The following is a 21,868-nucleotide window of genomic DNA, read 5'->3' on the forward strand; positions in this document are numbered from 1 at the left end:
AACATTCCCCCTTGAAATGCAGGGACCTATGGCCTCCTCTGCCTCCAGACCCAAACATAGCAGCTGGCCTTCTTGTATTGAGTGGGGACGCTTTTGTGTAAGCAGAGCAGAAGAGAAGCATGGACATTTATGGTTTTTAGAAAGACAGCTTTCGTGGAAATGTGAGCAAAAAAAAAAAAGAAAAAGCAACAAAATAATACCAAGATGATCATTACCAGACCCCTCAGTGATCACAACAAACTTAAGAAGTATGATTAAGGCTATGGAAGATGACAGGAGGCATTTTCAACCAGGCAGATGCACATGCATGTTTGTACTTTTTTCAGAAGACCAGTGTAAGCAAGCACGGGAAACAAGCAGTGTCAGCTCTGGCGTTTTTCATGGGACAGTTTTAGGATAGAAGACTGATTGGGAGTGAGACAGGAGTTGTCTCAAAGCTGAATCTGCATGGCAAGTACATTGTTTTCCTCCGATTGCATGGTTAGCTGGGCGTGTTTTGGGGGAGGTGATGGAGATTGAGAAGACGACATCTCCTTCACCCTTCTTTTGAATACTACTGAAATGAAAAGATTTTTCTTCCCTTAGGTATGAGAATGATTATTTGTGTCTTTCAGCAAAAGGTTTGATCCCTCTGGAAATCACTTTCTGCTTTTATAAATTGGATCATATGGACTAGACTGAAACAAATTGTCCTTTAATGTTAGTAATCTTTGCTTTTCTGAATCATCTACATACCAGTAGTTTCCTCTGGCTTATAAGAGTACATTCTAGTCTAGAAAATATGAATCCATCCTCAATCTAGGACCGGGGGAAGTCCTGCTCTCCATCACAACTGAGCAGTTTGATCCTGGAAGTTTTCAAGAGAATATTAGTGACAGAAGAGCTGAATATCAATCAAATGTAGGATTTAACAATGCCTTTCCATGTCACTTTATTTCTCCTTATCATTTGTATTAGACTTTTTAAAACCAGTGTCATGTCTTACTAATTAATTGTGAATAGAAAGATCATTCATGTCCTGGCTGGTGTGGCTCAGGGGATTGAGTGCCAGCCTAAGAACCAAAGGGTCACTGGTTTGATTCTCAGTCAGGGCACATGTCTGGGTTGCAAGCAGGTCCCCAGTAGGGAGCATGTGAGAGGCAACTGCACACTGATGTTTCTCTCCTTCTCTTTCTCCCTCCCTTCACTTCTCTCTTAAAAATAAATTAACAAAGTCATCTAATTTTTTTAAAGAAGGACATTTGTGTAAAGTATGTATGGTTCCTGCAAGAATCAGGAATGTGGACCTAGGCTAGCATTTCATCCTTCATCCCACTCCATCCTTTCCCTTTCTTCCAGGTGTACTAGGACCAATTTTCAGAGACCACTAAACCAGAAGAAATATGATATATAATATAAAGCTAAAGATGGTTTTCACTGTCTCAAAAGCTAGTAAAGCAATGATAATCCCCAATAATAACACAATGTAGAAGTTTACACACTTAGTGTTAGCACTGGCTTTATGAGTTCTCACTTTAATGACTCATCCTTGGACCAAGTAGTAATTTCATCTCTGCCTGAAAATCTCTCCATAATACATAATCCTACTTCCCAAGACTGCTTTAGTCTTGGCCACACTTTTTTTAGGTTATTGTACACTAGGGGGTAGATAAGGGACAGCAAATGGTATTATTGAATCTATAGATAGTGTCAAGTGGCATTAATGACTTTTCAATTAGGAACTGTCCCCGAATGCTTTTCTTGGGAAGAGCTTCAAGGTTGATTTTGGGTGGAAGATGTTAAGAGAGGTAGGGGGAAAATGGCATCTATGAGTGTCTGCCATGGATTAGACACCGATGAATGTTGATCTCATGAGATTATCAACACTAACTTGGAGTCAACATTATTATCCCATTTTATAGATGAAGAAACAGAAGCATAGAGGGATGTGGCTGGAATCTAACACAAGCTGGTTCTGCTTGCCCTACACTTCGCTGTCCCACTGTCCACTAGCATGGCCAGTGTAACCAGCAGGACCAGCACAGGGCTCGGTTACGCCCTCCGTTGCATCAGCTGCCTGACAATTCTACTGCTGAGTGTGCACCTGTGGGCACCTGTGTTCCTGCATCTTTAGCTTGATGGATGTATGTAATCAGAACAAAGCAGAACACCGGGAAACACAGTCTGTTTTGTTCTGATTACACACATCAGGGAAATGAAAAATGGAACTCAACAGGGTATGGTAAAGTTTCCAGGGTATGCTGCTGGAGATGAAGCTTGGGAAATATGTTAAGGAGCTGGGTTGATGAGAAATTCAAACGAGTGTTTTTAGAGGGTAGGGCAGGAATTGTGTGGGTGAGTTTACCACTCAATCAAACTAAATCTTAAAAATGAGTACTAAGCACCTCTCCATGAGAAGCACATGAGTAGGGGTAATTCACCTGGAGGCTAAAGACAAGCATGACTAACATAAGAAATCAGGAAAGATGAGGAGAGGAGGATGGCGGCGATGTAATAGGGAGCAGATTCCACTTCCCCCTACACACGGGAGAAAAACCTAGCCGATTTGTAGAGGAACAGAGCAAACAGCCAATAGTACCCCAGCATATATAAAAATAGGCAACAAAAAATTGTAGCAGACATTGAGAAACCAGACGGTAAGGAGAGTGCTTCAGGTCAATAAGGTCCCAGGGACTGGCGTGGGGACCAGGGCGGCTGCAGCCCCAGGCCTGGCCATCTACCACAGGGTCCTTGGGAGATAGCTGGGTCAACTGCTCCCTCCCTGGCCAAACAAGGTTTGAGCAGCACCGGGAATGACCTGGTTACTTGAAGTCGCAGACAGGGGAATAAGGACTAAGTGGCAAACACACAGGGGCTATGAGCACCCACAGAGTCTGTGGACACGTGTTGGGGAGAGTTGAGAGTTGAGCAGTGATGGGCCCTGACCCCGATGGTCCTGGGTCTGATTGGAGAACTGGCTGTTTGAGAGGCCAGGCCCCTGTATGGAGAGGCAGGCTTAAGTAGGAGGAATTTCTTAAAAAGAATAAGTGAAAAAAAGAGACACTATTTGGGGAATTCTCCTGCAGAAATCACTCTGGCCACCTTCCCACCCAGCCAGGCAGCACTTCCAAGGGGACTTGGGAGGCCCTGCATGCGCCCATAGCACTGGGAGCATGCCCAAACCATGGGGCCTGAGACAGCCTGGCCGAGCCTGCACGTGGGTGTGCCCCCACAACCCGGGGACAGTATGGTCTGTGGAAGGCCCCAATCCACAGCGGTAACCCCAGGGAAAAGTGCACTCTGCAAGAGGCCTGGATCCGCCACCCAGGGTCCCACAGAGAGGTACCAGGCTAGCTCTGGGGGGAGTGCGTGTGAGGCTGACTGAGTGCTGATCAGGAAGGGAGAAAATCCCCTCAGCCCCCTGCAGCCAGAAAGACCAGAAAAATTGGTGTGGCCAGTTTGAAACCACCAAGACGCCTTTTTTTTTAAGTCACTTTTTATTTCTTAATTTTTATTATTTTTTATCTCTCAATTCATTTTTCCTCTCTCTCCTTCTTTCTTGTTTTATTCCTTCTTCCTTTCTTTCTAATTTTATCTTTTCTTCCTTCCTTCTTCTTCTTTTTTTTTTTAAATACTCACAAGTGAGACAAAAAAACCTGGAACTATGAAAAGACCAGAGCTGGACCCAAAGAAGGGGGCATCCCAACAGCTGAGACAGTGAGACAAATTTCACTTTGCTATTACAGAGAACCTGCAAATTATTGCATATTTGTATCATTATTTTGTTCATTATTCTTACACCTTTTATTTTAATAGTATTTTTGTATTCCTCTTCTTTCTGTTTAGTCTTCTTTGGTTGGCTGATTATATTGTATCATTTGACAGGTATCCCCTGTTCTCTCTTTCATAGTGTATTGCTAAATTACTGTCCTTCACTTCATTTGTGTTCCATTAGCACACTATTCAAGGTCCTATACTCCCTCTTCTTGTTATCCACATCACATAGATTCCATCATATGATTGTTGCTCTAATATTATTGTAAACAATAGCTGTTCCATACAATTGTAAATACTACACAATACCCCTCCCAGATCTTAGCGCACTTCACGGTTTCCTAAACTCTATTACTGTAGTGGTTAACTCTATTCTCTCTCATACTATACCTATTTACTATCCTTTACTCCCACCTTACCTCAGAATCTCACCTCCCACAACCTCACTGCTTTATAGATCCAACTCAAAATCTTTCCCTCCCCAACATGAGTTTATCTTCTTTCCATCCTTTCTAAATTGTAGCTAATTGGGTGAAATATCATCATTAACACTATACATAACCAAAGGATCTTGTATCTCTTCTCTACCAGCTGCTACTGTAAATATCATAGAAAACTCTCTTGGTGTCTTAAACCATTTTGCCTTCCCCCTCCAACTGATCACAAAAATGAGTAGGTGGAAGGTGTGAACACCAGGATACGTGCTGGAAGAAGAAACCCAACAACAAAGGAACCATCAACAGAGAACAACAGAAGAAGTGGAAGGAGGAACTGGAAGCCACACTAACTTCAACCCAGGACCTATCTGGAAATACAGCTAAATAGGGGAGAAATTATGTAGAACAAACAACTTAATAAGAGCAAGAGAGAATCCTTGAAACATTGTACACATGGAAGAAACAACTTCAACACAACCTGCCCGCACCAGCATAACAAAATACAAGAAATGGTGGACAGAGTGACCCTCAGTTAACCAGCTGGTGGGAAGGACCCACCAAAAAAAGACTCAACAACAACCAAAACCCAAAAACAAACACAGAGTCAACTTAAATGACAGCCCAAGACCAGTGAGCTCAGGTCAAGGAGATCAAGGAGACTGCAACAGTGAAGTTCACAGGTATTCTACCGCAGAAGTTCACACCATAAATCCAGGGAGCCAGAACAGATCAATTTAAGAAGCTGAGGCTAACAAGAAGAATCTCACAAACAATGGGAAGACAAAGCAATAATCCCCAAAAGACAGGAAAGGAGGAAGCCTCAGAAAGAATGCTAAATGATATAGAGGCAACTCAACTATCAGATATTGAGTTCAAAGCAATGGTTATCAGGAAGCTCAAAGAGCTCACAATGAGCTACCAGAAACTACAGGGAAACTACAATGAGCTCACTGCAAACGGTATCAACATGAAAAAGGAAATAGAAACTATCAACAAGGGCCAAGAGGAAATGAAAGAATACAATTTCTCAACTGAAGAACACAGTAGAAGGAATGAAAAGCAAGATCTAATGAAGCAGAAGATTGGATCAGTGAGCTGGAAAATAAAGTAGAAAAAAAAACACCCAGAAAGAGCAAGAAAAGGAAAAGACACTCCGAAAGAATGAAGAGGGATTAAGAGAAATGCAAGACAATATGAAACATACCAATATCCATATTATAGAGATACCAGAAGGAAACAAAGAAGAGTAAAGGATAGAAAACCTATTTGAAAAAAGTAATGATGGAAAACTTCCCTAATTTGAAGAGAGACAAAGTCACACAAATACAGGAAACACAGAGAGTTCCAATCAAGACGCACCCAAAGTGGGTCACTTCAAGACACATCATAATTAAAATGGCAAAATTTCCAAAGACAAAGAGAGACTCTTAAAGGCAGCAAGGGAGAAACAGGAAGTAACATACAAGGGAGCCCCCCATAAGGTTAGCAAGTGACTTCCCCATGAAAATGCTCCAAGCCACATGAGAATGGCAAGAAATATTCCAAGTAATGAGAATCAGAGGCCTGCAACCAAGGCTACTTTATCCAGCAAGGCTCTCAGTCAAGATAGAAGGCCAAATAAAGAACTTCCCAGACAAAAGAAGTCTAAAAGGACACACTTCCACCAAACCACCTCTGCAAGATATGCTAAAGGGATTACTTTAAGGAAAAGAAGGAAAGAGAGAGACACAGGAACACAGGTATGAAAAGGGCAATGAATAAGTACCTACCAATAATAATCTTAAATGTAAATGGATTAAATGCTCCACTCAAAAGATATAGAATAGCTGAATGGATAAGAAAGCATGATTTACACATATGCTGCCTACAAGAGACCCACCTCAGGACAAAAGAACTACACAGGACTGAAAGTGAAAGGGCTGGGAAACAAATTTGCCAAGCAAATAGACAGGAAAAAAAAAAACTTGGGGTAGCAATACTCATATCAGAAAAAAATAGACTTCAAAAGAAGGGTCATAAAGAGAGACCCAGAAGGTCACTTCATAATACTCAAGGGAAGACTCCACCAAGAAGGCATAAACATTGTAAATATATATGCACCCAACATAAGAGCACCCAAATATATAAAGAAAATCTTAGAGGACTTCAAGAAAGATATGGACAGCAACACAATTATAGTAGGGAGATTTTAACATCCCCACTGTCCAAAAATGGACAGATCTTCCAAACAAAATATCAACAAAGATATTGTGGCATTGAACAATGCCCTAGAGGAAATGGACTTCACTGATATATACAGGGCCCTCCATCCCAAAGAAGCTAAATACACATTCTTTCCAAACACGCATGGAACATTTTCAAAGACAGACCACAAGATAGGACACAAAACAAGCCTCAACAAATTCAAGAAAACTGAAATCATACCAAGCATTTCCTCTGACCACAAGGGACTGAAACTAGAAACCAACCCCAAGGGAAAAAAAACCCAAAACACTGCAAAGTCATGGAGATTGAATAGCAATGCTATTAAACAATGAACAGGGTCAACAATGAAATTAGGGAAGAAATCAAAAAGGTTTCTGGGAAACAAATGAAAATGAACTCACAAACAAACCCAAAACTTATGGGGCACAGCAAAGGCAGTCCTGAGAGGAAAGTTCATAGTGATACAGGCCCTACCTAAAAAAAGATAAACATTTTAGAAACAAACAACCTAAGCCTATGCCTACAAGAACTTGAGGAACAACAACAAAGACAGCCCAGAGCAAATAGAAAGAAGGAAATAACCAACATCAGAGCAGAATTAAATGGCACAGAGACTAAAAGCACAATTCTGAGGATCAATGAATCCAGGAGCTGGTTCTTTGAAAAGATAAACAAAATCGACAAGTCTTTAAGCAAGCTCACCAAGATAAAAAGAGAAAGGACCCAAATAAACACAATTAGAAATGAAAGAGGAGAAATTACAACTGACATCACAGAAATACAAAGGATTGTAAGAAATTACTATGAACTGCATGCCAAGAAATTTGAAAACCTAGGTGAAATGGACAAATTTCTAGAAAAATATAATCTTCCAAATTTCAATGAAGAAGCAGCAGAAAGCCCAAACAGATGAATAACAGCAGATGAAATTGAAGCAGTAATCAAAAAACTCCCAACACACAAAAGCCCTGGACTGGATGGTTTCATGGGAGAATTCTACAAAGCATTTAAGGAAGAGCTAACCCCTATCCTTCACAGACTATTAAAAAAAAATCCAGAATGATGGAAGACTCCCAAACTCTTTTTATGAAGCCAGTTATCATCCTAATTCCAAAACCAGATAAAGACACAACAAAGAAAGAAAACTTCAGGCCAATATCATTAATGAACAAAGGAGCTAAAATCCTCAACAAAATATTGGCAAACTGCAACCAACAATACATTAAAGATCATACACTATGACCAAGTGGGATTCATTCCAGGGATGCAAGGATGGTACAATATTCAGAAATCAGTAAATGTAATACATCACATAAACAAAAGCAAAGACAAAAATCACATGATCATATCAATAGATGCAGAAAAAACATTTGATAAGGTACAGCACTCATTTATGATGAAAACACTCAGCAAAGTGGGAATAGAGGGAGCATTCCTCAACATAATAAAGGCTATATATGAGAGACCCAAAGCCAACATCATACTCAATGGGCAAAAACTAAAATCTTTTCCACCAAGATCAGGAACAAGACAAGGTTGTCCACTTTCACTTCTATTCAACATAGTATTGGAAGTTTAGCCACAGTGATCAGACAAGAAAAGGAAATAAAAGGCATCCAAATCAGAAAGGAAGAAGCAAAACTGTCATTGTTTGTAGATGACATGATAGTGTACATAGAAAATCCTACAGACTAGGCCAAAAAACTACTCAACCTAATAAATGAATTTGGCAAAACAGCAGGATACAAAGTCAATATCCAGAAATCAAAGGCATGTTTGTATACCAACAATGAAACAGCAGAAGCAGAAATCAAAAAGAAAATCCCATTTGATATAGCAAAAAGAAAAATAAAATACCTAGGAATAAACCTAACCAAGGAGGGGAAAGACCTGTATGTAGAAAACTACACAACACTGAAGAAAGAAATCAAGTAAGACACAAACAAATGGAAACATACACTGGGTTCATGGATCAGAAGAATATCACCATCACAATGTCCATAGTACCCAAAGCAATTTACAGATTCAATGCAATACCTATTAAAGTATCAATAGCATATTTCACAGACATAGAACAAACACTTCAAAAATTTATATGGAACCATAAAAGACCCTGAATAGTTGCTGCAATTTTGAGAAAGAAGAGCAAAGTAGGAGGGATCACAATACCTGATACCAAACTGTACTACAAGGCCACAGTAATCAAAACAGCCTGGTACTGGCATAAAAACAGGCACATGGACCAATGGAACAGAACAGAGAGTTCAGAAATAAACCAAAGTCTCTGCAGTCAATTAATATTCGACAAAGGGGGCAGTAACAGAAAATGGTGTAAAAATAGCCTCTTCAACAAATGGTGTTGGGAGAACTGGACAGCTAGCTACGTGCAAAAAAAATGAAACTCCAGCATCAACTTACACCATACACAAAAGTAAATTCAAGATGGATAAAAGATTTAAATATAAGCTGTGGCACCATTAAAGTCCTAGAGGAGAACATAGGCAGGAAGATCTCAGATATTTCATGCAGAAACATTTTCACTGATATATCCCCTAGAGCAAGGGAAATAAAGAAAAGAATAAACAAATGGGATCTCATCAAAATAAAAAGCTTCTGCACAGCTAAAGAAAATAGTATTAAAATAAAAAGAGAACCAAATGTATGGGAAAACACTTGCCAATGATACCTCAGACAAGGGTTTGATCTCCAAAACATATAAAGAACTTACATGACTCCACTCTAAGAAGACAAGCAACCCAATTAAAAAATGGGCAAAGGATTTGAACAGACACTTCTCCAAGGAGGACATACAAAGGATCCAGAGACACATGAAAAGATGCTCAGTATCGCTAGGTATCAGAGAGGTGCAAATTAAAACCACAATGAGATATCACTTCACACCAGTCAGAATGGCCATCATAAACAAAGCAACAAACAAAAAGGGCTGGAGAGGTTGTGAAGAAAAGGGAACCCTAGTGCACTGCTGGTGGGATTACAGACTGGTACAACCACTATGGAAAACAGTATGGAATTTTCTCAAAAAACTAAAAATGGATCTGCCGTTTGACCCAGCAATCCCACTGCTAGGATTATATCCTAAGAACCCTGAAACACCAATCCAAAAGAACCTACGCACCCCAATGTTCATAGCAGCACAATTTACAATAACCAAGTGTTGGAAGCAACCTAGGTGCTTATCAGTAAATGAATGGATCAAAAACGGATGGTACATTTATACAATGGAATTCTATGCAGCAGAAAGAAAGAAGGAGCTCCTACCTTTTGCCACAGCATGGATGGAACTGGAAAGCATTATGCTAAGTGAAATAAGCCAGGCAGTGAAAGACAAATACCATATGATCTCACCTTTAACAGGAACCTAAACAACAAAACAAAGAAAGAAGCAAAATATAACCAAAGACACTGAAACAGATAACAGGCTGACCAGAGAGGAGAGGGGAGGGAATTACCAGGGAGGGGAAGGGTTTATAGGAACAAGTATAAAGGACACATGGACAAAAACTGGTGGTGGTGGGGGTGGGGGAGGTAGAAATGGGAGGGAGGTGGGGAGGGCTGAGGGAGTTGGCTGGGATGGGAGTAGAAGACAGAAAACTGTATTTGAACAACAATTAAATTTTTTTTAAAAAGAACACACTGAGAGTAACCATAGGGGAAGAGGTAGAGGGAAAATGGGGGAAGGGGGAAGGGGAAGGTTTATCAAGGAACATATATAAAGGACACACGGACAAAGCCAAAGGGGACAGGATTGAGGGTGGGGCAGGGGGATGTGACAGGGAAAAATGGAGACACGTGTAGCTGAACAACCATTTAAAAAATGTTAAAAACAAACTATATGAAATTTTCTTTGTATTTTAAAAAAATCAGGAAAGAAAATAAGACTAAGGAGGTAAACATTGTATTATTATTTTTTAATCCTGAGCAAAGGATATTATTTTGTTACTTTTAGAGAGAGGATGGGAGACAAGGGGAGGAAGTAGGACAGGAAGTAGGAGGGAGGGAGAGAGAGAATCATGGATATGAGAGAAACATCATCAGTTGGTTGCCTCCTGTACGGGCCCCAACCGGGAATTGAATCTGCAACCTTTCAGTGTGCAGCACTATGTTCCAACCAACCAAGCCACAGTGGCAGGAGGTAAACATTTTTAATAAACCCCAGTTTCACCAGTAAATAGCTTACCACATAAAATGACTTGTTTGGTTCCTTGATTTTAAAGTATAACTAATAAATAAATGATAAGCAAACATTTGCCATCACATATTTAGACAATATATATCCATATGATGATTGATAATGATATATTGATATATGATTATCATAATTATAATCAATTACATCAGTATTCACTGTTATATTTAGTACTAGTTATGTGAAATAAAGGTGAACTCAGACACACAGATTCTGTCAATATTCTCAAAGGAGAAAATTACCCTCATTGGAAATAATACAGATTCTTACTTTTTCCCTTGTGAAAAAAATAAAACAAGAGGAAAATGTAATATTTTTGATTAAAGACAACAGGGAGACAAGCAAGTGACAATTTAAATTGCAATTTAAAAAAACAATACTTCAAATCTCAGTCTGCTATTTGCTTAATAATTTTTGTAGCTCCATAGTTATTGGCTGAAATGCAGACGAGAATACTAAATTGTGGTAGGATATTTCCTTGGAGTAATTACTTTTTAAAAAGCATGAGAGAAAGGTAAATGATACTATTAGAAAATACTCTTAGGTTTATAACATCTTAAAAAGCTAAGGCTATTTGTAAGCAAGAAGATATAGGAAGTGTCAATACCCCAGAGTCAAATTTAATCAGATTTCTGGACAAGAAATAACAATACTAGATAAATGGGTCCTGGATAGGCTGTGGTCCAGCTGGGAAGGAGGGAAGACTCGGTGGTTCCAGATGCTGGCTGACCTGGTCCCACCCTCCGTCAGCAGACCTCCCTGTACTCTCCATCCTGCCTCTGCTTCTCTTCCCACAAAACTCTCCTGCATCTGCATCCATCTTTACCACCTTCCCAGGGCTATAAAAATTTCTCAACAGGATTAAGGTGACTTTCATTGCATAACATTAGCATATTAAAGGGTGCCAAGAGCAAAGTGAAAGTTCTCTGAGGGCAGACTACATCCTGCCCACATTCATCCCCTGTGTTTGGGCCCAGTGTACTTAGTCTGTGCTCTGTTTACAGGTAAACACCCGCTGGATATTTCTTAATGTTCCATTTGGCCACCAGATGTCACTCTATGATAAAGAACACTATAATACACATCACTTGTTTCCAGTTAGAAAGGAATAAAAGGTAATTTCTGTTTGTTTTAATTTGCCAGAATGGAAAAGAGCATATAGGTTCAGAAGGCAGTGTGTTAGTGCATTAAAGGGAGATGTGGTGAAGAACAGAGAATTGATGTGTCCTACTAATCCCAGTTATTGATACTATGTGCTCCCAGATTGGAAAATTTGTCTCCATTAAAAAAAAATGTGTCTAATAGGTTTTCCCCCCACATGAAAAATGACAATACTAAACACATACTGTTAGGAGATCAATTAAACATGAATATCTTTAACTAGATTAGAAAAATGCTAGATGCTGTAGAATTTGGATTAAGAATGTTTAAAATATGTATCTGCATAAATCACTAGGCATTTAATCACACTGGTTGGTATATAAGTGAACTAAAAACCAGAAAAAAAACTTCTGTGTAAGAAAGTTCTATTGTGCAAAAACAAAAACAAAAACAAAACCCCACCAAGCACTGAAAGTTCTAAAATTTCATAATGGGAATTTTTTTTTTAAAAAGGGCTTATTAACAAAAAGTTATGGTAAAAAAATGAACTCTTTTGATACCTGAAAATAATTTTTTTTTAGTCAGTCCTCAAGGCCTATTATTTTACTCCCCCATACGGTCTAGGTCCTTTCAGTTCTTCCCATTCCTACTCCAACAACAGGTCAGACATTCATAACTTCTCACCCCAATCATTTGTGCTACGTTGTGGCTTTGCCCCTTGGAAATTTATTCTCCACCCTGCAGCCAGAGGGACTGTTTATTTTATTTTTCAATTAAAGTTGACATTTAATATTGTTTTATATTAGTTTCAGGTGTACAGCCTAGTGGTTTGATAATCATATGCTTTACAAAGTGATCCCCCTGATATTTTAAGTACTCACCTGACACCATACATCAATATTACATTATTGACTATATTTTCCATGCTATACTTTCATATTCCCATGACTATTTACTGTGACTACCTACTTATAGTTCTTAATCTATTTGCGTTTTTTCACCCAACCTCCAACCCCCAAACACCCTCCCCTCTGGCAACCATCAGTCTATGAATCTTTCCATTTTGTTTGTGGGATATTACTTGGCCATAATAAAGAATGAACTTAACCATTTGTAACAGAATGGATGGAGACAGAGTATATTATGCTAAGTAAACTGAGTCGAAGAGAGAAAGATAAATGCCATATGATTTCATTTACATGTGAAATCTAAAGAATAAAATAAACAAACAGAGGGATCTTTTAAAACAGAAATCTGACCATATATTTCCCTACTTAGATCACTAGCAACTTCCAATGCTCTTGAAGCCCAGCCCCTTGCAGGTCCTATAAGGCTCTGGGATCTGCCCCCACCTCGCCCACTGAGCCTGAGTTCTCCTCATCCCCTGGGCTCCATCCCTGGGCTGAGTAATTTATGCACTCCTTTCCACCTGCCTTCTACAGGCAATGATGCTCTTTCCCCTTGAGAAACACTGTCATTCACACTTCATCATGCTAATTGCTACTCATACACCACATCCTTGGAACACTTCCATGATTTCACTCTTCCTAACATCATCCCACAAACACACACAGAGTAGGTAAGCTCATGCTACATATATAAGTGCATATCACAGCATGTATGCAAGCTGTTTACTGAGCAATTCTCCTTTACACCTTGCACACCTTCATTCTTATATTTTACTTGGCACACTGTAAGCTCTCAGTGAAAGATCTTAGCCTTCTTGTGGCTGATCCTTAGTGCAAGGCCTACAGATGCCACCTCAGTAACACAAGGTCACACATCTTCAGTTATTTGCAGAGCTTGGAATAAGATCCAGATACTCAGTCCAAGTCCTGGGCTCTTTACAATGTCCTGGGCTACTTCCAATGGCCATTAAGTAGAAATTACTTCATAGGAATACAGAAGACACCATTATTATTAAGAAGTACTAATTAAAGTATTAAAGAAAAATAGTCATAATAACTCTACAGATGTTAAGCCTTTGACAATATTGGCATGCATTAAGATAGGAAGAAAATTGCTGAGTTTGTCTGCTCTATCTTTTTAGTACCTAAATTAGGAGTTTGAAATTGCTTACCAGAAGCTAAATGGTCCTTCTTACGAGACTTCATTTTTGTGCATTTGGCCTCCTGCTTGCTAATTCTTTAGAAGACTAGCTACACCTTGCATATTTTTCACCAGTATGTTTACAGTATTTTGATAGGGCACTCTCCTCTCTTCCACTCGCCCTGATTCTATATGTAAGAAACTTATAGTCTTCATATCCTAATATGGATGTTCCCAGATACCTGTAGTCAAAATACTTGATAGAATGTCAAAGGAGAGGAGGCCTAGGATAAGCTTCTCTGATAAATAACTATGTTAATTTTCTACAGCAGAAAAGAAAATCAGAACTGGGAAGGGGCTGAACAAGATGCTCTGTGCAAATTTACTTGGCCAAGGAGGCATTCCTGCTTTCCTGATGCAGAGATCATGAGTCAGTAAAACCCTGCAAAAATCACTGAGCTGGCTGGAACTCAGATTTGTGGCATCTTTAAGAGACCAGAACTTCCACGGGAACATCAGTCTGTGTCTAGTAACAATGAAAAAGTATTATCTCACTATTCAGAAAGTATAAGAGTGATATTTGAAGCAGTGGGACAACAGACAGACTCACCTTTTCCTTCAGTGTAGATCTCTGAGGCTGTGTATTTGGGTTACTCACTCCCACCTCCAATGGAGTTGTACTGCAGCCCTGGGCCCCACACCCTACTCTCAGGTATCCAGAAAGCTCTTTTCCATGTCCCCAAGAGGGCTGGATCCTGCTGTGAAATGACTTCTGAAACCTGAATTCTTGCTGAATTCTATACCCCCTGGAATATCTGTGTACCCCTGAGAAGGGCAGGAGGTTGGCACAACCTCTGGGCAGTGACCGCTGGAACATGGAGGTGCTCCCCATGGGATGATTCTCTCATCGATGCAGTCAGCCTGGGCTCCCTAATCTTGTCAGGTAGAGATCCTAGCTTTCCCCATAGATCTGTGATTGAAGATGTCTCATCTTTCCTTGTGCTCACATTCCAGTATTTCCATCCACTGAAGACTACATCAGCAAGAAAATTATAATTAGACCAAGAAAAGAAAACATATTTAAAGAGAAGAAAAAAGAGAAAGAAAATCTAAGAAGATGAGGTAGGTATGAAAAAGCAGGTAAAAATAGGAAGGACAACTTACACAGAGTTGGTATGTCATGGTGACATTTCAGCTTGAGGTGCTTGAGTAGGACCGGATTGTCCTACTTCTCAAGTACAGATATTTAAATCTTGCAAGAAGTCTGGTTAATACTATTATAAATGCCCCTCCTTCCAAAGTTGAAGCAGTTAAGGACTAGAAAGTAGAAGCATATAGACTTCATAAGGAAGGTGTCCCTAGAGACTCTCAGACACAGTATTACTGAGGAGGGGCAGAGGAGGGCTAGATGGCAAGGCTGACACAGGTAAGAGCTAGTCGGCAGCCAAGACATTGAAGCAAGGGTTAGAATCTACTTCTTAAAAGAACTGTGTAAGAAAAAACTAAAATATGAGAATAGGTAAATATGGTAGTCTAACACTTTATTTTATTTTTAGGTTGTTTAAGAGAAATACATTTTTCTGTGGGCTGAGCAGATGGAACTAAATGTACAAGAAAAAATAAAATTATTAATCAAGCAAACTCCTAGGGCAAATGGGAAATGAAGGAAGCAAGGTCACAAGTAGGGAATTAGAGAATTTGAGATAGTGTTTATTATCTGATTTAAAAAAAACTTTCAAAAGAAAATAGCTACCAATTACAAAGGCTGAATAATGAATGGTATTAATTTCCATTTTTCCAACATTATTTTCTACAAAAGAAGCTTCAAAAAAGGGATTCTGTAGGAGTAATCTAATTTTCCTCTCACTCTTGAAAGTTTTCTTTCAGTCAAAATTGACATTATATGATTTAATTTTGAGCAATCACTAGATTTTAAAAAATACTTTTCAGTATTCTTTAGTAGATAGTTTCACTAGATAAAATTAACCACCTCAAACTGCTGCATGTTATGATAGGGTGATTTTTCCATTGACTAGCAATTATCTTACTTTTTGCTGTTATATCTGAAGAGATGCTCTTGACAGTTTCAAGCTGTTGAAATACTGGGGTTCTTCTTCATTCTTTTGCTTCATAATTCACCACATCAATTATTCACATAGGCAGAAGGATAGTGTCACAAAATAGGTCATCAAGCACTGAGCTATAATCGTAACTACCCATTAGAAATCAGTCCTATAATTTAGACAAATGAATATAAAAATATAAAATTTTACCTTATTTTAAATCAACTATCAAACTCTCAGTACCCTCTGCATCCTACCTACCATAAAACTGGATTTGACACACTGAGAGCTATTAACACAAAATAATCTTCAAATTCAACATTAGAGCATGTTAGCCATGCTATGAAATTATGTTTTGTATTTCTATGGTTCCTTTCACTTCAGGTCCTCAAAAACACTTTACTTTTTAAAAATCTCCATTATATTGGCAAGCTACTAAACCAAGCTTCAGGAAGGGGTATTGCCAGAAAAGTAAGCCACAGGAAATTTCAGTGAAGTTTCCCACTTGATGTAATATCAATTTGCTTAATAGCTGAGAATAGCATTTGGAATTCAAGGTAGATGCCTGTGAATTCTAAATCAATTTCAAGTCAATGTGCCTGGGAAATAAATAATACCACATTACTCATTATGCAAGTGTAGGACAGAAATGTATAATTCTGTTACAACATAAAGAGAAATGGAACATCATTTTTAGTAAAGGAATTTAAAATATCACTAAGGACTGCTGGGTTTGCCAGTGTCAGAAATGATAGAACATCTACAAAAGATTAATTACCTCATATGCTTTAATATTTAGTAATACTTTACTAGCATTACTACTTTTGAGAAAGTAGTAAAATTGCACTTATTATATAAGAATTTTTAGGGAATCACACCAAATGAAATTGTTATCTATTACCTGACAATTTAGACAGCTCCACAAGTTGATTTTTGTCAAGCTCTGAGAAATTTTAAAATTAGATAAGGCCTTACACAATATATGTAGCTTAAGAACCAGTACACATTTAAAATAAAATATCACTTGTTTAATATACTAGGCTGATGGAGTATATAATATTTAGGTAATATAATATACTTAATATAATAAGTAATAAAAATTACTTGGTTTAATATATGTAATAACATGAAGTAACTAAAATATAATTAGGGAATTAGTTATATACCATGTGTTATAAAAAACATCTTCAGTTGATATATTCATTTGTTAAGGCTGTAAGGCCTTAACTGGGCATCATGAGAAAGTATCGCTATAGTAGAACAATTGAAAGTTAATATATCTTGATATATATAACTAAATGATTTTCCCCACATGCCTTTAAGTTTTATGAATCCAAAGCCACTTTTAATACTCTCAGTGAGGCCTCAATTGTCAAATTCACTTTCAGTAAAAGCTCCTTTTACTAAAAATGGTCTAGATAAAAAAGTAGAGAGCTGGAGTTCCTGCTCTTGGGCAGAAGGTGGCAGCAGCTGAAGGGTCTGTGGACCCATTGGCGAGCTGCCAGCGCTGCACTGCTACTGAACTGCAGTGGCCTCCCTTAGGTTTCCTTCTTTACTTTTTGACCATAAACTAAGCTATGATTAAAAATATTACATTTTGGCATAATATGGCTAATCTACCTATTGTTCATGTTTAAAAGCACCATTTCATAAAATAATTTTGTAATGGAGATTGCAATTTTCTATTCTGTTTAACAAATGAGGCTTTTTTGTTGCTGTTGTTCTGATGCACAATTTAAAAATTAACGTAGTATTATAATGCTTTAATATCTGAGGGAATGGCCAACTTATTTTCACTTCCTTAAAATATAGATTCATCCATTCTTATTCCAGGAAACAGGAAAAAATAGACAAAAAATTTATCACTACTGTCAAGTTTCAAAAGAACTCTCCTAAAATTTTTCCCGGGACTGTCTGAACATGATAAATATTGATGGGGCCAAGTTTCCTGCCTGTGATCGTGACACCATTTACCAAAAACATAAGTTGCTCTTCAGTAAAAGAATGTAATTTCCTTTTTTAGGATTGTTACTATATACTTATACCAGGATTATTTATAACATATAATAGAAAATTAAATTAACTAGTGAAATAAAGCCAAAAATTATTTTATTGGATACTTTGCGAACAGGATTTCTTTCCCCATTATTCTTTTTATTTTATGGAAATCCAGTGACTTCTTTTGTTTATTTCAAAACATATATTCTTTTATTAGTTCCAATAAATTTTCAGTTGTCTCCAAACTTTGTGAATATAATAATTCATTAAGGCCCAACTTCTGTGGTAAATGTTTTAAATTTATTATCATAATTAATCCCTACAAAAAACTTTAGAAAATAATATATGAACTAGTGTATGTGTGTGTGTGTGTGCGCGCGCACACACACAGGGTCTGGCACAAATAACAGCCCCTTTTTATTATCAAATCATTTATTACAAAATCATAATCATGTAATTCTGTACTGTAACAATATCATACTCAAGCACACATTGTAGGTGAAATGTTCAGATTAAAACTATAAATTATTATACCCATATTATTGCCCTACCAACCACACTCAAATGGGCATTACTTCTGCTGGACCCTGTATTTTTACTAAAAAACAAGAGGAGAGGCCCTGGACTACAGAGTTATTTGAATGTAAAGTATTATAACCATTCCTACATTACACCACCCATCTTTAATAAATATTTGCTCCTAACACTCTTTCCTAGCAGCCAGCCAGTCATGCCCTGCCAAAAGGTCCTGTCGACATGTCCGAAAGCAAGCTCATCATCTTTCTGCATGGCCGGTAGGGACCCTCTTTTATTCCTATGAATTCCTGTAACATTGTGTTTTATTTATCACTTAAAGGGTGTTGAGCACATTCCACCTCCCTCATCTCCCCTACGGGAAAATATAACCCTTGAAAGCAGATACTGATTACTTTAAGTCTTTGTAGCTCTCCCAACCCACGTAATCACAGTATAAACTCAGCTGAATTCCAACTTCTCACGGGTGAGCCTGTATCCTGACTAGGGATGGCAAGGGCTGTCCTACTGGGGTGCTGATGACATGAGTCCCTCTCGCTCACTTTAATACCTTGAATATGCCAAGGAGCAACCTTCAGAAACAGCAGGTGCAGAATGTGGGCCATTCATGGAAATAGTAGAGGTGCTGCTACCCAAAGAGGCAACATAGAGATCAGGATCCCACATGGGATCAGAGAGAAACAGAGTTTGTTTTGCCACTGATTTAAAAGGAAAAGGTTGAGGATAGTTCTTCACTCAGGTACAACAGAGATGCAATCTACATCTAAGCTGCCCATGACATTTGTCCCTTTAATAATAAACCCTACCATCTAAATGATGAACTGTCCCTAAAATAGCCCATGAGGTAGGAAAGTTGATAGTGTTCAAGATTTCTGTAATATTTGCATGGGATCAGCCCCTCTTTATAGTCCCTTTATAGTTCCTTTAAAGATAAGTAAACTAGGTTCTGCCAGTATGTCAAATCCCTAATAGCAGTGATAAGAGAAAAATTCTGAGATGTCTCCAATTAAGTTACAGCAAGCTGAAGGGTGGGAAAAAGAGACAAGGAGTTAGTTAATGGAGTCAGTGGCCAGAAGCCAAAAAAAGACGGCTCATATTCCTGAATGTACGTTGAAAATTTTAATTAACTTCCAGACAGCTATTTTAGCTTTTATCTAAAAAGGAATAGCCAACCACCAGACTCCACTGCATTCTGCTTATGCCTGAACTTTCCAGACTATTGCCCACAACCAATCCAAAAGAGTAAACATTTCTTCCTTAGGGATAAGCCAGCTATTCCAGAACTAGCCTGTTTCACTTTGCCCTGCCCTCTTTAACTGTAGCCCATGTAAATTCTTTCAAAACAGCTTACACTGAAACTTATACAATAAGTTTCTTCCCCAAACTCATTGTATGAAAGAGCTCCGTCAGCCCTAGGATGGTGGACATATAGTTTTCACCCTCCGGCCCTGCTGCTGGTTATTTAGGCTGTGTCTCCCAGGACCTGGTCCGTTTTCTGGCTGGCAATATACCCTTTCTTTCAGAAAAGCTTTCTGCCTTGAAGGTGTTTGTTTAACAACAGAAACTCCTTATGTGGTTTATCACACTACCAAAAGCCTCCAAGGGGGTCCATCAATATATATACTGAGATGGTGGCTCTGCATCCCCAATGCATTGCTTTTGATGGAAGTGTGCAGCCCTTGGTGTATGTCACTAGGATGCTTACGTCAAACTCATTCAGAGCAGCAGCCAGCTCGCCAATGCCTGTGTGACCTTTGGCTTCGTCAGTGGGCGAGGTAGCTTGAGCAGCATTGGAGATACCAGCAATGGCCTCCTGGACTTGTTTGAACACGTAATCTCGATTGGCTCTTGTGGCGGCAACATCTGGATGGCGGAGGAAGGCTTGGGAAGCTGTGTACAGCATCGTGGCATTCTTCTTCAGGGCCCCTCGGGCTGCAGCCATTTCATCCCGACAGTGAGGGTCCTTCAGCTCCTGTGCGTGCAAAACATGAAACCTGTCACATCCATGACACTTTCCACAGAAGTGTTTGTAATAGAACTTAGAGCCGCAGAGGCTGGGAACCACGCTGGATTTTAGAAGCCATCTATACTCCCTCGTCCTCTCTCTAGCTGCCAGTACTTTGTACGTGGTGTTCTTTCTGTGTGAAATATCTGAGCATCCCTCCTCCACCCTAGCCTTTCACCTGAGGTGACCCATCCTCCTAGAGCCCACTCTCCTTCCAGCCCTCTAAGCTATGCCCCTTTCTGTGTGCTTGCCTCCTATCTTTAACACTCATACTTGATTAAGCTTACTATACTAGATACCTCCTGTGCTCGATGTCCTTACGGGTCAGGGAGCCCTGTCTGTCTTGTACAGTGGTTCTTCAGTCATTAGCACAGCATGTGGCCCATGCAAGGCATGTCATACATGTTGCTGAGAGAACACAGAAATTGAGCCACCAACCAAGTAAGTGGCTTTCATGGATCATAGTTAGCAGCAGTCGGAAAACCCAAACTTTATTACAATTACAAACAAGGGAAATCCAACTCTGATTTTTGCTTAGTGCATGGCTGCCACTTCTGTACCATTTTCAGAATAGGGTTCATTTTTTTAAAACCACCTTCAATGGCAGCTCAATTATTGTGCTTAAGGAATAAAATATAGTAGATGAAAAATGATTTGCTTTCCTAGTTTTGAATAGCAAAATAATACCACTGGGAAGTCACTTTATTTTCAGCTTTACGGGGTTGCCAGCATGTATCTCTGGGAGAACATTTTCCCAGCTTCAAACATCATTGCCTAGTATATGAACACCTGGGTCTCCACCCCACTTTTCTCATTTGGTGCATGACAGAGGGAGGACCTGGCAACAGTAAACTGTGTCTTTGGTGGGTCACACTAATTCCAAGACAAGTCATTATGTTTGATATCTAGGTCTGTTAAGACAAACCGACAATAGGTAATAACTGAACCACCTATCCTCTGCTTAAATAACAGATTTATGCCAGCCTACACAAATTCTAAATTGGGATTACTCATTAGCCCCAGGTAAACAGGCAACAGACATGTGAGTACATTCTCTGTACTAGACAGTCAGCTGGGTGGTGAAGGTGGGAGGTTCCTCCCAGCCAGTCATGAAGGGCCTTTATTAACCTCCAGAACACCTGGCCCAGGTTCCATATTTCATTACTGAGTATCTACGCTAAAACAACTTCTGAATATGTGAGAGATGACAAGTAGAAAATTCTCACTATCTCTATAAAGATACTTGAGAAAACATTCTTTAATCACATGAAAAAAAGTGAAAACAATCTAAATGTTGAATTATGAAAAGTGGATAAAAAAATTACTGATGACTCATGTTTCTATCTTCAACCCAAATCTGTCTTCTATTTACATTTCTTCATAGATAAAGTTCTCAAAATTCAATGTATCTAAATATGAAATCTTTATTTCTAACTCTAACTGGTCCCTTTCCAGTCTGCCTGATCTTAGAAGATTCATCACCATCTACCCATTTGCCCAAACCAGAAGCTTAGAA

At 38.9% G+C, this 21,868-nt stretch overlaps 1 protein-coding gene across 4 annotated transcripts in view; it reads right to left on the reverse strand.

The window, feature by feature from the left end:
- CTNNA2 (catenin alpha 2) overlaps nucleotides 1-21,868 on the reverse strand; it is a 1,104,880-nt gene that overhangs the window by 734,489 nt on the left and 348,523 nt on the right. For all 4 annotated transcript variants that reach the window (XM_045827749.1, XM_045827747.1, XM_045827750.1 and 1 more), the window contains exon 6: nucleotides 20,053-20,319. In XM_045827749.1, the coding sequence (XP_045683705.1) occupies nucleotides 20,053-20,319 (267 nt within the window). The remainder of the gene's footprint in view (nucleotides 1-20,052; nucleotides 20,320-21,868) is intronic.

This window comes from Phyllostomus hastatus, unplaced genomic scaffold (assembly GCF_019186645.2).
Source record: "Phyllostomus hastatus isolate PE091 unplaced genomic scaffold, TTU_PhHast_1.1 phas_scaffold_78, whole genome shotgun sequence".
Classification (NCBI taxonomy): Eukaryota; Metazoa; Chordata; class Mammalia; order Chiroptera; family Phyllostomidae; genus Phyllostomus; species Phyllostomus hastatus.